Source organism: Callithrix jacchus, chromosome 12 (assembly GCF_049354715.1).
Source record: "Callithrix jacchus isolate 240 chromosome 12, calJac240_pri, whole genome shotgun sequence".
NCBI classification, from domain to species: Eukaryota; Metazoa; Chordata; class Mammalia; order Primates; family Cebidae; genus Callithrix; species Callithrix jacchus.
In genome coordinates this window covers 29574618-29591320 of record NC_133513.1, presented here as the reverse complement: position 1 = coordinate 29591320, position 16703 = coordinate 29574618, and the positions used below count along the sequence as shown (strand labels likewise).

At 43.8% G+C, this 16703-nt stretch overlaps 1 protein-coding gene across 3 annotated transcripts in view; it reads left to right on the top strand.

The window, feature by feature from the left end:
• Positions 1 to 8928: 8928 nt before the first annotated feature.
• Positions 8929 to 16703, top strand: part of TMEM219 (transmembrane protein 219) — a 29017-nt gene continuing 21242 nt past the window's right edge. For all 3 annotated transcript variants that reach the window (XR_001914798.4, XM_009009407.5, XM_035267371.3), the window contains exon 1: positions 8929 to 9047. Coding sequence is in view for 2 of the 3 variants with exons in the window: in XM_009009407.5 (XP_009007655.1) it covers positions 8956 to 9047 (92 nt within the window). In the remaining variant the exon portion in view is untranslated. The remainder of the gene's footprint in view (positions 9048 to 16703) is intronic.

Sequence of the window (16703 nt, the reverse complement as noted above, 5' to 3'; positions counted from 1 at the left end):
TACACTCATTCCTGTGGTGTCTTCTTGTCTAGTATTTTGAATGTTGTTTGTCTATAAGAGGCAAAGTTGGGCTGGGTGCGGTGGCTCACCTGTAATCCAAGCCTTTTGGGAGGCCAAGATGGGTGGATCACCTGAGGTCAGGACTTCAAGACCAGCCTGGCCAACGTGGTGAAACCTGTCTCTACAAAAAGACAAAAATTAGCTGGGCATGATGGCAGGTGCCTGTAATACCAGCTACTTGGGAAGCTGAGGCAGGAGAATCACTTGAACCCAGGAGGCGGAGGTTGCAGTGAGCCCAGATTGCACCATTGCACTCTAGCCTGGGTGAGAAAGCAAGATTCTGTCTCAAAAAAAAAGGCCGGGTACTGTGGTTCCTGCCTGTAATCCCAGCACTTTGGGAGGCTGTGGTGGGTACATAACCTGATGTTTGGGAGTTTGAGACCAACCTGATCAACATGGAGAAACCTCATCTCTACTAAAAATACAAAATTAGCTAGGTGTGGTGGTGTATGCCTGTAATCCCAGCTACTTGAGAGGCTGAGGCAGGAGAATCGTTTTAACCCAGGAGGTGGAGGATTCAGTGAGCAGAGATCGCGCCCTTACACTCCAGCCTGGGCAACAAGAGCAAAAGTCTGTCTCAAAACAAGAAAAAAAGAGGCAAAGTCGATATGAAAAGGATGGATGTAGGCCGGGCTCGGTGACACAGGCTTGTAATCCCAGCACTTTGGGAGGCTGAAGCTGGTGAATCACCTGATGTCAGGATTTCAAGACCAGCCTGGCCAACATGGTGAAACCCCAATTCTACTAAAAATACAAAAATTAGCCAGGCATGGTAGCAGGCACCTGTACTCCCAGCTACTTGGGAGGCTGAGGAAGAAGAATCACTTGAACTCAGGAGGCAGAGTGTGCAGTGAACCGAAATCATGCTATTGCACTCCAGCCTGGGTGACAGAGCAAGACTCTGTCTCAAGAAAACAAAAACAAAAACAAATGAAAAAAACAGAAAGAATAATAAAAGGAAGGATGAGCAGCCTCGAATGCCTAAGGGTATCACAAATCTATTATTGCTGAATCTCTGGTGACTAAACACAACTGGTCCCTCTAGAAAGGTAGGGATGCCAACTGTTGAGGGGTTGTGCAATTAGTTAGCATCCCAGAGTCTTATTTGTTACCAGAAGTAACTAGAGAAATCACTCCAGCAACCAAGAGCCAGTAAATCTGTCCTACAACCAGCCCCAGAAACTGTACAATTCAGAAGCTGTTCTCAGACTAAAGTCCTTTGGATAAACTTTGCCCAGGTCACCATTTCTTTTTCTTTCTTTTTTTTTTTTTTTTTTTTTGAGATGGAGTCTCGCTCTGTCACTCAGGCTGGAGTGCAGTGGCATGATCTCAGTTCACTGCAACCTTTGCCTCCCGGATTCAAGTAATTCTCCTGCCTCAGCCTCCTGAGTAGCTGGGATTCTAGGCACGCGCCACTATGCCCAGCTAAATTTTGTATTTTTAGTAGAGATGGGTTTCACCATGTTGGCCAGGCTGGTCATGAACCTCAGGTGATCTGCCCATCTTGGCCTCCCAAAGTGTTGGGATTACAGGTGTAAGCCACAGAGTTTTACTCTTGTGGCCCAGGCTGGAGTGCAATAGTACAATCTTGGCTCACTGAAACCTCCGCCTCCTGGGTTCAAGCGATTCTCGTGCCTCAGCCTCCCGAATAGCTAATTCAGGAGTAAAAACAGGTGCCCACCACGACACCCGGCTAATTTTTTTCATTTTTATTAGAGACAGGGTTTCACCATGTTGGCCAGGTTAGGCTCGAACTCCTGACCTCAGGTGATCCACCCGCCTCAGCCTCTCAAAGTGCTGGGATTACAGGCGTGAGCCGCCATGCCGGACCCCAGGTCACCATTTCAAAACCTTGATAAGGATTTCTTTGGTTTTGTCTATGTCCTTGCAAACTGCTTTGTTTCACTTCTTCTGCTCAGAATCAGGAGGCTTTCTCTGGCCTCTGATCAGTGATGGTGTTTGGCTACATTCTAGAGATACAAAATTGTACAAGCACCATTCTTTTAGACCTCGGTCTCAACTAAAACTGAGCCAAAGACCTGCTTCCTTATGTTTTCTCATGATTTCAGTAACTTGTACCCATACATCTCTAACTGACACAATTTCCTCAGGGACAGTTTGTACTTGCAGTAGCCATTTGGCGGAACTTTTGATAGTAACAAGATTGTTCATTTGCGAGGTGCCTCAAAACACAAAGGGAGAAAACCTTCGTGAGATTGTTTGCCTTGTTTGTTAAAAACGGAGATTATTTTGTTTCACATAGGCAATATTTCATTTATTTATTTTGCATATTAATAAATGCTGCCAGCTGGGCACAGTAGCATTTATGTTGATCTTATAATTAAGTAAATTGTGATGGTTTTTGTAAATTGTTTAAGTTAAATGAAAAATAGACACAGGCACTCCTTGTTTTATTACGCCTTGCTTTATTGCCCTTCACAAATACTGCATTTCTTACAAGTGGAAGGTGTGTGGTAACCCTGTGTTGAGCAAGTTTATAGGTGTCATTTTTCCAACTGCATGTGCTCTCTTAATGTCTCTGTGTGACATTTTGGTAACTCTCACAATATTTCAAACTTGTTCATTATTATTTTATCTCTTAAATAAAAGATATGCTGATATGGAGAAAGTTTTATGGTGACCTGTGATCAGTGATCTTTGATGTTACCACCCTAATTGTTTTGGAGCACTGTAAATCTCACCCATATAAGACAGCAAACTTTTTCTTTTCTTTTCTTTTCTTTCTTTCTTTCTTTTTCTTTTTCTCTTTATTTATTTATTTATTTATTTATTTATTTATTTCTTTTTTTGAGACAGAGTCTTGCTCTGTCACCAAGGCTGGAGTGCGGTAGCATGATCTCAGCTCACTGCAACCTCTCTGCCTCCCGGGTTCAAGTGATTCTCCTGCCTCAGCCTCCCGAGTAGCTGGGACTACAGGCATGCACCACCATGCCAAGCTAATTTTTGTATTTTTAGTAGAGACAGAGTTTCACCATGTTGGCCAGGATGGTATCAAACTCCTAGCCTCAGGTGATCTGCCCACTTCAGCCTCCCAAAATGCTGGGATTACAGGCATGAGCACTGCACCTGGCCTAAGATAGCAAACTTAATTGATAAATTTTGTGTGGTCTGACTGCTCTGCCAACTCGCTGTTCCCTTGTCTCTCTCTCTTTCTTCAGGCCTCCTTATTTCCTGAGATGCAATGATATTGAATTTAGGCCAATTAATAAGCCTACAATGGGCTCTCACTTTAAGTCCAAAGCTAGAAATGATTAATCTTAGTGAAAAAGGCATGTCAAAAGCCAAGATAGCCTGCTTGTACAAGTTAGCCAACTTATGAATCCAGTGGAAAAGCTTTTGAAGGAAGTTAAAAGTGCTACTCCAGTGAAGACATGAATAATAAAAAAATGGCCGAGTGTAGTGGCTCATGCCTGTAATTGCAGCACTTTGGGAGGCTGAGGTGTGTGGATCACCTGAGGTCAGGAGTTCAAGACCAGCCTGGTCAACACGGTGGAAACCCAACTCTACTAAAAATACACAAAGTAGTGGGACATTGTGGCACACACCTGTAATCCCAGCTACTCAGGAGGCTGAGACAGGAGAATCATTTGAATTCGCGACACTGCACTCCAGCCTGGACAACAGAGGGAAATTCCATCTCAAAAAAAAAAAAAAAAAAAAAAAAAAGAGGAAAGTGAAACAGCCTTATTGCTGATATGGAGAAAGTTTTAGTGGTCTGAAAGACCAAAACAGCCATAACAGCCCTAAATCTCTTCATTGCTATGAAGACTTAGAGAGACGAGGAAGTTGCAGAAGAAAAATTTGAAGTTAGCAGAGGCTAGTTCATGAGGTTTAAGGAAATAAGCCATCTACAGAACATAAAAGTGGAAGATGAAGCAGCAAGTGCTGTGTAGAAGCTGCAGCAAGTTATCCAGAAGATCTGGCTAAGATACCTGATGAAACTGGCTTACGAAACAACAGATTTCCAATGTAGACAATACAGCCTTCTATTGGAAGAAGATGCCATCAAGGACTTTCATAGCTAGAAAGGAGAAGTCAATGCCTGGCTTCAAAGCTTTGAAGGACAGGCTGACTCTCTTGTAGGGACTAATGCAGCTTGTGACTTTAAGTTGAAGCCAATGCTCATTAACCATTCTGAAAATCCTAGGATCCTGAAGAATTCTGCTAACTCCATTCTGCCTGTGCCCTATTAATGGAACAAGAAAGCCTGAACGGCCACATGTCTGTTTATGGCATGGTTCATGGAATATTTTAAGTCTACTGTTGAGACCTACTGCTCAGAAAGAAATTCTGTTCAAAAGATTATGACAGTTTTTCTGGTCACTCAAGAGCTCTAATGGAGATGTACAAGTAAATTAATATTGTTTTCATGCCTACTAACACAATATCTGTTCTTCAGCCCATGAGACTGAGTAATTTCAATTTTCAAGTTTTCCTGCAGTTGACTCTTGAACATTGTGGGGGTTAGGGATGCCAAGCCTAACACAGTTGAAAATCCATGTATAACTCTTTTTTTTTGGTAGAGGTAGGGTCTTAATATGTTGCCTGGGCTGGTCTTGTACTCCTGGCCTAAAGCAGTCCTCCCACCTCAGCCTCTCAAAGTACTAGGATTATATGTATGATCCACCACACCCAGCCTCATATAACTTTTTTTTATATGAGTCTTGCTCTGTCACCCAGGCTAGAGTGCAATGGCTCTATCTCAGCTCACTGCAACCTCCACCTCCTAGGTTGAAGTGATTCTCCTGTTCCAGCCTCCTGAATAGCTGGGTTTACAGGTGCACATCACCACATCTGGCTAATTTTTGTATTTTTAGTGGAGACGGGGTTTCACCATGTTGGCAAGGCTAGTCTTGAACTCCTGACTTCAAGTGATCTGCCCACCTCCACCTTTCAAAGTGCTGGGATTACAGGCAGGAGCCACTGTGCCTGGCCTTGGCCTCATATAACTTTTGACTGCCCCCAAACTTAACTACTAATAGCCTAATGTTAATCAGAAGCCTTGCCGATAACACAAACAGTCAGTTAACACATATTCTGCCTGTTATTTTTATTTATTTATTTTTTTGAGATGGCATCTCACTCTGTCACCCAGGCTAGAGTGCAGTGGCTCGATTTTGGCTCACTGCAATCTCCGCCTCCCGGGTTCAAGCGATTCTTCTTCTGCCTCAGCCTCCTGAGTACCTAGGACTACATGCGCATGCCACCACACCCGACTAATGTTTTTATTTTTAGTAGAGACAGGGTTTCACCATATTGGCCAAGCTGTTGTCAAACTCCTGACCTCATGATCTGCCCTCCTCAGCCTCCCAAAGTACTGAGATTACAGGCATGAGCCACCGCGCCTGGCATTCTGCATGTTATATATATTATATATTTAGTCTTACTACAAAGTAAACTAGAGAAAAGAAAATGTTATTAGGAAAATCATAGGAAGAGAAAATATATTTACAGAGCTGTACTGTATTATGAATACCATAGTTTACATCATATGTTTATAAGATGAAAATCATCTGTCTGAAATGGTGGGCAGCCGCAGCTGCAGACCTCAATCCACATTACATATCAAGCAGTTCAACTTTTTCTTGTAATGTCATGACTTTTCCCTGCTTCTTGGAAGCACTTCCAGCGTTACCAGTGGCACTTCACATGGGTCCCATGGTGTTATACGAGGCTTACAGTATTGCATTAAACAGAATGAAGAACACATAAGAACCACAAGATATCACTTTTTACTGTGATACATAATTCACTGGAGAGATAAACTGCTCATGTGGAGATGATAAGCATCAGGTGGCATTTTAAAATATTTTTTCTGCTGCACTTTAACAAATTCTTTAATTTTTTTATTTTAAATTGTTATGGGTGTACTAGTCCATTTTTATACTGCTATGATGAATTATGCAAGACTGGGTAATTTATAAAGAAAAAGAGATTTAATAGACTCAAAGTTCCACATGGCTGGGGAGACCTCACGATCATGGTGGAAGGCGAAGGAGCCAAGATACATGTTACATAGCAGTAGGCAGAAGAGCTTGTGCAGGGGAACTGCCCTTTATAAAACCATCAGATCTCGTGAGACTTATTCACTATCATGAGAACAGCCGGGACCATCTTGGTTCACTGCAAACTCTACCTCCCAGGTTCAAGAGATTCTTATGCCTCAGCCTCCTGAGTAGCAGGGATTACAGGTGCCTGGTACCATGCCTGGCTAGTTTTTGTATTTTTAGTAGAGATGGGGTTTCACCATGTTGGCCAGGATGGTCTTGAACTCCTGACCTCAGGTGATGGGCCCACCTTGGCCTCCTAAAGTGTTGGGATTAGAGGCATGAGCCAAATTTTTTCATGAGTAACAAAAGACAATAGAGAGTCAAAGGTAACAGGATGAAGATAAGGAAGATCAGGCAAAGAAAACCTTAGTTGAAGAGGACATTAAAGACAATAACAGGCAAATGAACAACAGAACAAAGAGTAGGAAAATGGATAATGCACAGCCATAGAAATGAAGGAAACCATGTCCTTTGCAGCAACATGGATGCAGCTGGAGGCCATTATCCTAAGTGAATTAACACAGAAACAGAAGCCCTAATGTCATATGTTCTCACTTGTAAGTAGGAGCTGAACATTGGGTACACACGGACATAAAGATGAGAACAATAGATGCTGGGGACTGCAGAGGGGAGGGAGGGAGAGAGGAGAAAGGGCTGAAAAACGGCCTATTGTTTTCTACTTGGTCGATGTGATCAACAGAAGCCCAATCCTTAGCATCATGCAACATGCCCTGGTAACCCCTTTATCTAAAATTAAACTAAATTGAAAAAAAAAATAAGGGCCAGGTGTGGTGGCTCACATCTGTGATCCCAGCACTTTGGAAGGCTGAGGCAGGAAAATTGCTTGAGGCCAGGAGTTCAAGACCAGCCCAGGCAATACAGCAAGACCCTGTCTCTTGTTTTTTTGGTTGTTTTATTTTATTTCTCTTTTTTTTTGACCCTGTCTCTCAAAAAAAATTTTTTAATGGGTTAGGTGTGGTGATGTGTGCCTGTAGTTCTAACTACTCAGGAGGCTGAGATGGGAGAAAATCGCTTGAGCCCAGGAGGTTGAAGCTACAGAGAGCTATGATCACCACTGACTCCAAACTGGGTGACAGAGTGAAATGAGCTCATTGCCCACTCTCCCCCTGCCAAAAAAAAAAAAGAAAAAAAAATAAAGCAGAAGAAAAAACGTACTGAATAATCAAATAACTAATCTTGTTCTGTTGTATTCTGCAAGAGGTGACATATGTCTTTTCATTTGGGAAATGTGAATCCAAGAATCAACAAATAAGTTTTATTATTGTGTCAGTTACCTGTTTTTCTTTGTTTTGTTTTGTTTTGTTTTTGAGATAGGATATAATACTCTTGGCCAGGCTGGAGTACAGTGGTGCAATCATGACTTACTGCAGCCTCAACTTCCCAGGCTCAGGTGATTCTCCCACCTCAGCCCCCTTGAGCAGCTAGGACTACAGGCACAAGCCACCATGCCAGCTAATTTTTTGTATTTTTTTGTAGAGATGGGGTTTCACCATGTTGCCCAGGCTGGTCTCAAATCCCAGGTTCAAGCAATCCTCCCACCTCAGCCTCCCAAAATGCTGGGATTATGTGCATGAGCCACAACACCCAGCCTCCCAACTTTGTTTTAAGACTTTCTTTTAGGTGTGTTCTTGGTGGCCCTTAACAGAAGGACATTGACAATGGAATCTGGATTTCTGTTTGCTTGTTTGTTTGTTTTAGATGCCAGGTCTCCCTCTGTCACCCAGGCTGGAGTGCAGTGGCATGATCTCAGCTCACTGCAACCTCCGCCTCTCAGGTTCAAGTGATTCTTTTGCCTCAGCCTCCTGAGTAGCTAGGATTACAGGCACCCACCACCATGCCTGGCTAATTTTTGTATTTTTAGTAGAGACAGGGTTTCACCATGTTGCCCAGGCTGGTTTTGACCTCCTGGCCTCAGGTGATCCACCCACCTTGGCCTCCCGAAGTGCTGGGATTACGGGCATGAACCACTGCACCCAGCCTGGATTTTTTTTTTCAATGAAAGATATTTATTCTTAAAAAGTTGACTCAAAACAAGTTTTAAACACTCTGCGTCCATTTCATGTTGCTATCACAGAATATCACAGTCTGCGTGATTTAGAAACAATAGACATATATTTGGCTTACAGTTCTGGAGGCTGTGAAGTTTAAGATACCAGAGCTGCCTTTGGTGAGACATCATCACATGCCAAGATAGCATGAGAGAGAGGAAGAGGGGGCTAAACTTGCTTTTATAACAAACCCATTCCTGCAGTAATGGCATTAATCCATTGACCTAATCGCCTCTTAACGATCCCACCTCTCAACAGTGTTACCTCAGGGATTAACTCTCCAATGCATGAGCTTTGTGGGACTCATTCAAACCACAGTACTCTGAAATCAGATAAATAGGTCTATGGGTGAGATTCCAGCTGAGGGTTGCCAATTTGCAGACTTTCAGTTGAATGGTCTCCCTTCTGGATGTCAAAGTTAATACTGCTATGAACAGCTATTATGCACCTAAGTTGAACCAGGAAGAGAACACATCCTTCTGCATGTACAATATTTTATTTAATATTCTTTTCTACTAACTCATTCAGAGCTCTCTGGACTGTCTTCATGCTGTGTCATTTGCAAGGTTGCCTGCTGCATGTTTGGTTATAAATGAGGTCAAATCCCAATTTTGCAGGAGGATGTGGATGTATGCCCATTCCCTTCGCGCTGTGAGCCAGTAGCCATGGGAACTGCGATAAAGTACACAATTACTCCTCCATGAACAAATCCTCAGGGAACAAAGTTCATTTGAATGAAGCTGGCTTGACCACAGATGAATCTGGGGGACTTTCTGAGCTTCTTGGCCTTTTGCCGCCTCCTTACTTTAAGCTGGCTCTGGAGGAAGAGGAAGTGGAGGTGTCCCAGGTATGGACCTTTTTCTGGGAGCTAGGACTTGGACCAGGCAAAGAAAGGAGGCAGTGGGGAGAATTCCCCCAGAGAAGGCAGGAGTAGGTCCTGGATACCAGATCCGCAGGTCTCTGAGGGCTTTCCTAGTTTTGGGAGTGTGTGGATTGAGCCTAAAGTCTAGCAGGAATTCCGGCATCACCCAGGACGTTGGCTGGAATATCTTTAAGGACCCTTCCAGACCGAGAATCATAGCAGCACAGGACCCAATTGTATGATGGCTGCTTTGGCCTGTGAAGATGGAAAGACCAGGAAAAGCTTTAGGCTAAGTGATGGAGTTCACACCCCACTAATTCACCTCCCTTTCTGCATCCCTGACATTTCCCACACAATATGTCCTTCACTCTGTTCTCCAAAATGCCCAGGGCCATTGCCTTCCTCTAACTGCCTGAGATGAGCCCTGGAAACCCTGTTGCCTACCAGACCCCTGACTTTCCTCTTCTCTGCTCTGTGGGCCAAGGCCTTGGCTGGCCTGTCTGACAATACAGTTTCCCTAGGACTAGTGCTAGGCCTGGCATCCTAGAATCCCTGACAGGTGCTAGCCCCTGGAGTCAGGACAGTCTTTCTATGCCCCCGTGCTTGTAGCATCACAGTGGGCCTTGCTGCAGAACAAACTGATTACTTGTAACTGCCATTCTGAATATAGTCACTTTCAGGAATCGCTGGCAACCTGTGACATGCTAGATGGTAATCTAGCATGGTACCACAGCACCTGGCCCAGCATTTTGGGAGGCTGAAGTGGGAGGATTGCTTGAGGGCAGGAGTTTGAGACCAGCCTGGGCAACAACCCCATCTCTACGAAACATTAAAAAATTAGCCAGGTGTGGCGGCACATGCCTGTAGTCCTAGCTACTTGGGAGGCTGAGGCGGGAGGACTACTTGAGCCCAGGAGGCTGCAGTGAGCTACGATTGCACGACTGCACTCCAGCCTGAGTGACAGAGAGAGATTCTGTCTATAAATCAACAAGTAAATAACAAAGGAGATGGTTTTTCTACAAAAGAGTTAACATGCAGGGTGCTATGCACTGTAAGGGGTGAAGACTTACAGAGGTTCAGTGGGAATGAGAGCTAAATCCTGAGAGTGGGGGAAGGCATTACAGAGGCTATGATCTTTGAGACTGGTCTTGAAGAAAAAGAAAATGTGTACAAGGCAGAAAGAAGGGAGAAAGTTCCCCAAAGAGAAAACTGCACCAGCCAAAAATATGGAGGTGTGGAGTAGGTAGAATTGTGAGACATTTATGTGACTGGAGTAAAAAATGAGAGATGATGCTGGAAAGGAGCGTTAAGGACAGGTTTTGAAGGCTCTCTTAAAAATAATAGGCCAGGCATAGTGGCTCACACCTGTGATCCCAGCACTTTGGGAGGCTGAGGCTGGCAGATCACTTGGGGTCAGGAGTTCAAGACCAGCCTAGCCAACATGGCAAAACCCCGTCTCTACTAAAAATACAAAAATGAACTGGACGTGGTGGTGTGCGCCTGTAGTCCCGGCTACTAGGGAGGCTGAGGCATGAGAATCACTTGAACCTGGGAGGCGAAGGTTGCAGTGAGCAGAGATTGTGCCACTGCACTCCAGCCTGGGTGATACAGTAAGACTCTGTCTCAAAAAATTAATAATAATAATAATACATTAATTTTGAGACAGGATCTTGCTCTGTCACCCACGCTGGAGTGCAGTGGTGTAATCACAGTTCACTGCAGCCTCAAGCTCCTAGGCTTAAGTGATCCTCCTGCCTCAGCCCCCTAAGTTGCTGGGACTACAGCTGTGTGCCACTGACAGAGCAGGAGCACCATTATCTTGGACAAGCACCACCACTTTGTTTGTTTGAGATGGAGTCTCGCTCTGTCACCTAGGCTGGTGTGTAACGGCATGATCTTAACTCATGCAGCCTCCGCCTCCTGGGTGTGAGAAGTAGAAAATTTCCTTTTTAAAGTTTCCTTTCTTGTTAAAGAATAAGTGTGCTGATAACTTTGTTAAGCCCTATTCTATGCAGCTGTTAGACATGCCATGCTTACAGGCACGTAGTACTTTAACCAAGTACTATGCCCTTGTACTTTAACCAAGATATCTGTGCTGGACTGCTCATAGGCATGTCCCAGCCCTCCATTGCTTTTACTGTTTAGAAAAGTTTTAAGTTGTTAGCCAATCGGGTTTTAGTTTAGATTGTGAGGTCTGGCTCCAGCCAACGGAGATCAGACACAGCAGTAAGGATGACCCCAAATGTGTAAAGGATAAGTTTGTGTGTTTTCCTTTGTTCATTGTACTCTCATGGCATGATGGCTAGCGAGGGTACCCTTCCTGCAGTCCAGGAAGTAAAAATTGTGTTGCTGAAAAATCCTTTGTTTCAGTGCTAATTTTTCTTTGTGGCACTGAGCAACTATTTCCAACATGGGTTCAAGCGATTCTCCTGCCTCAGCCTCCCAAGTAGCTGGGACCACAGGCATGTGCCACCACACCTGGCTAATTTTTTGTATTTTTAGTAGAGACATGGCTTCACCGTCTTAGCCAGGCTGGTCTGGATCTCCTGACCACGTGATCTGCCCGCCCCAGCCTCCCAAAGTGCTGGGATTACTGGCACAAGCCACCACACCTGACTGGAGGATCATATCTGTTTCAAAAGGTGGAACTTTCTGCTGGAGGCAGCAGAGGTCTTCAGGCAGAGCAGCTGAGTCTTGAGGTTGCTCTTTTCGGAAACAAACTCAGTAGGCGTTGTGGAGGATGCATTGAATGGAAGAGAAAGTGGAGGCAGCGAGGAGACGCTGCTGAGTCCTGATGAGAGACAAAGAAAGCCTGAAGGAAGCAATGGCAGCAGGAATGGAGAGGCGGGGAAGGCTTCAGGAAGACTGTGTGATGCACGGATTGCGTGGGATAAGGGCAGAGGGTGGAGTCCAGGCTGACTCACAGGTATCTTGCTTGGGAGACTGGGTAGATGATCACACTGTTACCTGAGATGAAGATACAGTAAGAGGAGTTTATATTTAGAAAAAGTAGGCCTGGTGCAGTGGCTCATGCCCATAATCCCAGCAATTTGGGAGGCTGAGATGTGTGAATCACCTGAGCCCAGGAGTTCCAGAACAGCCTGAGCAACATATCAAAATCTCATCTCTGCTAAAATTCAAAACAATTAGCCAGGCGTGGTGGTGCAAGCCTGTAGTCCCAGCTACTTGGGAAGCTGAGGTGGGAGAACCACCTGGGCCCAGGAGGTCGAGGCTGCAGTGAGTCTTGATCACGCTACTGCACTCCAGCTTGGGTTACAGAGCAAGACCCTGTCTCAAAAGGAAAAAATAGAAAAAATAATAAGCTCAGTTTTAAAAAAGAAATTGTAGTAAAATACATACAACATAAAATTTAGCATTTTAACCAGTTTTGAGTGTACAATTTAGTGGCATTAAGTACATTCACAATGTTAGCAAGCATCACCTTGATCTACCTCCAAAATATTCTCATCACCCCAAAGGAAACCCTGAACCCATTAGGCAGTGATTCCCTATTCCCCTGTCCACCCAGCCCCTGGCAGTCCCTAATCTACCTGTAGATTTGCCTATTCTGGACATTTCATATGAGTGGAATCATACAATATGTGACTATAGTTTATGTCTGGCCACTTTCACTTAGCACAATGTTTTCAAGGTTCATCCATGTTGTAGCATATATCAGAATTCTTTTTTTTTGAGACAGAGTCTCATTCGATCACCCAATCTGGAGTGCAGTGGTGCATCTTGGCTCACTGCAACCTCTGCCTCCTAGGTTCAAGTGATTCTCCTGTCTCCCAAGTAGCTGGGATTACAGGTGCCTGCCACCACACCTGGCAGATTTTTGTATTTTTAGTAGAGACAAGGTTTCACAATGTTGGCCAGGCTGGTCTTGAACTTCTGACCTCAAGTGATCTGCCTGTCTTGGCTTCCCAAAGTGCTGAGATTACAGGTGTAAGCCACGGCGCCCAGCCAGAGTTATATATCAGGTACAAGTACATTATCAGATGTAGGATTTGCAAATACTTTCTCCCATTCTGTGAGTTGTCTTTTCACTTTGTGGCTGGTATTCCTCAAAGCACAAAACTTTTTATTTCGATGAAGTCCCATTTATCTATTTTTACTTTTGTTACCTGTGCTTCTGGTATCATATCTAAAAATCATTGCCAATACAATATAATGAATATTTTCCCTATGTTTTCTTCTAGGATTTTTATGGTTTTTGCACTTAAATTTAGATCTTTGATCCATTTGAGTTAATTTTCGTATGTGAGTTAAGCTTTCTATGTGGGGTACAGAAAAGGTCTAACCTCATTATTTTGCATTTCCCACCACCCCCCCACCCTGGACCACCAACATTTGTCAAAAATACGAATCCTTTCTCCACTGAATGGTCTAAACAACCTTGCTGAAAATCAATTAACCATATGTGTGAGGGTTTACTTCTGGGTTTTCTATTCAACTCCATTTGTTTATCTACCTACCCTTAGGTCAGTATCACACTAGGTTTTTTGTTTGTTGGTTTGTTTGTTTTTAAATTTCTCATTTTTAATTTTTGTAGGTACATGATAGGCATATATACTTACGGGTACTCGAGATACTTTTGATATAGGCATGCAACTTATAATCACATCATGGTAAATGGGGTATCCAACTCCTCAAGCATTTATCCTTTGTCTTACAAATAATTCACTTATATTCTTTCAGTTCTTTTAAAATATATAATTAAATTATTATTGACTGGCCCAGCTTGGTGGCTCATGCTGTAATCCCAGCACTTTGGGAGACCGAGATGGGCAAATTATTTGAGGCCAGGAGTTCAAGACCAACCTGGCCCACATGGCAAAACTCCATCTGTACTAAAAAAACAAACAAACAAAAAAACAACAAAAAAAGAATTAACCAGGCATGGGGGTGCATGCCTGTAGTCCCAGAGTCCCAGCTACTTGGGAGGCTGAGGCAGGAGAATTGCTTGAACTAGGGAGGCAGAGATTGCATCGAGCCAAGATTGAGCCACTGTGCTCCAGCCTGGGTGACAGACCTAGACTCTGTCTCAAAAAAAAAAAAAAAAAAAAGAATAATCATATGGCTAAAAAAAATAGTTATATAAAATATATAAAATAACTTACATGTTATAAGTGAGATGACCTGCACTCCCTAGGGATATGTGTCCATTATTTCCACCATTAGAATGAATTAAGGTGCTTGGCATGACTGTCCCATTTATTAGTTCTTAATTTTTAATTTTTTGAGTCGGAGTTCCGCTCTTGTTACCCAGGCTGGAGTGCAATGGCGCAATCTCAGCTCACCCCAACCTCCACCTCCTGGGTTCAGGCAATTCTCCTGCCTCAGCCTCCTGAGTAGCTGGGATTACAGGCACGTGTCACCATGCCCAGCTAATTTTTTGTATTTTTAGTAGAGACAGGGTTTCACCATGTGGACTAGGATGGTCTTGATCTCTTGACCTTGTGATCCACCCGCCTCGGCCTCCCAAAGTGCTGGGATTACAGGCTTGAGCAACCATGCCCGGCCAATTTTTAATTTTTAAAAAAATTTTTTCTTTTTTTTTTTGAGACCGAGTCTTGTTCTGTTGCCCAGCTGAAGTGCAGTGGTGGGATCTTGGCTCACTGCAAGATCTGCCTCTTGGGTTCAAATGATTCTCCTGCCTCAGTTTCCTGAGTGGCTAGGATTACAGGCATATGCCATTATGCCCAGCTAATTTTTTGTATTTTTAGTAGAGACAGGGTTTCACCATGTTGGTCAGGCTGATCTCAAACTTCTGACCTTGTGATCCACCCCCCTCGACCTCCCAAAGTGCTGGGATTAGAAGCATGAGTCACTGCTCATGCCTGTTTATTAGTTCTAATAGGTTTTTGGTGGAGTCTGTTTTTCCAAATATAAGATCCTGTCATCTGCAAAGAAGAATAATTTTTGCTTCTTCCTTTCCGATTTAGATGCCCTTTGTTTCTTTCTCTTGTCTAATTGTTCTAGCTGTGGCTTCCAGTACCATGTTGAGTAACAGTGGGCATCCTTGTTGTGTTCCATATCTTAGAGGAAAGCCTTTCAGGTTTTCCCCACTCAGTATGATATTAGCAGTGGGTCTGTCATGTACGGCTTTTATGATGTTGAGGTATGTTTCCTCTATATCCAGTTTTAGGGTTTTTTTGTTTGTTTTTTTGAGACAGGGTTTCAACATGTTGGCCAGGATGGTCTTGATCTCTTAACCTCGTGATTCGCCCGCCTCAGCCTCCCAAAGTGCTGGGATTACAGGCGTGAGCCACTGCACCTGGCTAGGGTTTTTATTATAAAGTGGTGTGGAATTTTACCAAATGCTTTTTCAGCATCAATTGAAATGATTATACGGCTTTTGTCTTTCATTCTGTTGTTATGATGTATCACATTAATTGATTTGTGTATGTTGAAGCATCCTTGTATCCCTGGAAGAAATTCCACTTTGTCATGAAGTTATGATGACTTTTTTTTTTTTTTGAGACAAAGTCTCCCTCCGTCACCCAGCCTAGACAGCAGTGGCACAATCTTAGCTCACTACAGCCTCTGCCTCCTGGGTTCAAGTTATTCTCCTGCCTCAGCCTCCTGAGAAGCTGGGACTACAGGCACGTGCCACCACATCCAGCTAATTTTTTTATTTGTAGAGTCAACATTTTTCTAGGTTACCCAGGCAAAATGGGTAACATTTTGAACTCCTGGGTTAAAGTGATCTTCCTGCCTCAGCCTACCAAAATGTTGGGATTATAGGTATGAGCTACCATGCCCAGCCAAATACTCTCTTATTACCTATTATTTTAAACTGATGAAAACTTAACACTGGTTGCATAAACAAACAAGCAAAATGAAAACTCTTGCTTTTTCTTTTTCTTTCTTTCTTTTTTTTTTTTTTTGAGACAGAGTCTTGCTCTGTCACCCAGGCTGGAGTGGTGTGGTGGCATGACCTTGGCTCACTGCAACTTCTGCCTTCCTGGGTTCCAGCAATTCTCCTGCCTCAGCCTCCCCAGTAGTGCACCATCACACTCAGTTAATTTTTGTATTTTTAGTAGAGACAAGGTTCACCATATTGGTCAGCCTAATCTTGAACCCCTGACCTTGTGATCTGCCTCCCTTGTCCTCCCAAAGTACTGGCATTACAGGCAAGAGCCACCTCGCCTGGATCCCACCGCTTTTTGACTTTGTTTCTCTTTATGTCTTATTGTACTATATATTGAAGTGTTGTTGTAGTTATTATTTTTTCTTGGTTTATTGTTTAGCTTTTCTACTTAAGTAGTTGGCTGGGTGCGGTGGCTCACATCTGTACTCGTCGCACTTTGGGAGGCTGAGGCAGGCGGATCACCTGAGGTCTGGAGTTCAAGACCAGCCTGACCAACACGGAGAAACACTGTCACTACTAAAAATACAAAATTAGCCAGGCGTGGTGGTGCATACCTGTAATCCCAGCTACTCGGAAGGCTTAGGAGGGAGAATCACTTGAACCCGGAAGGCAGAGGTTGTGGTGAGCCAAGATCGTGCCATTGCACTCCAGCCTGGGCAATAAGAGTTAAACTGTCTCTCTTTTTTTTTTTTTTTTCCTTTTTGTGGAGAACGGGGTCTTGCTATATTGCCCAGGCAGGTCTCGAACTCCTGGGCTCAAGCTAT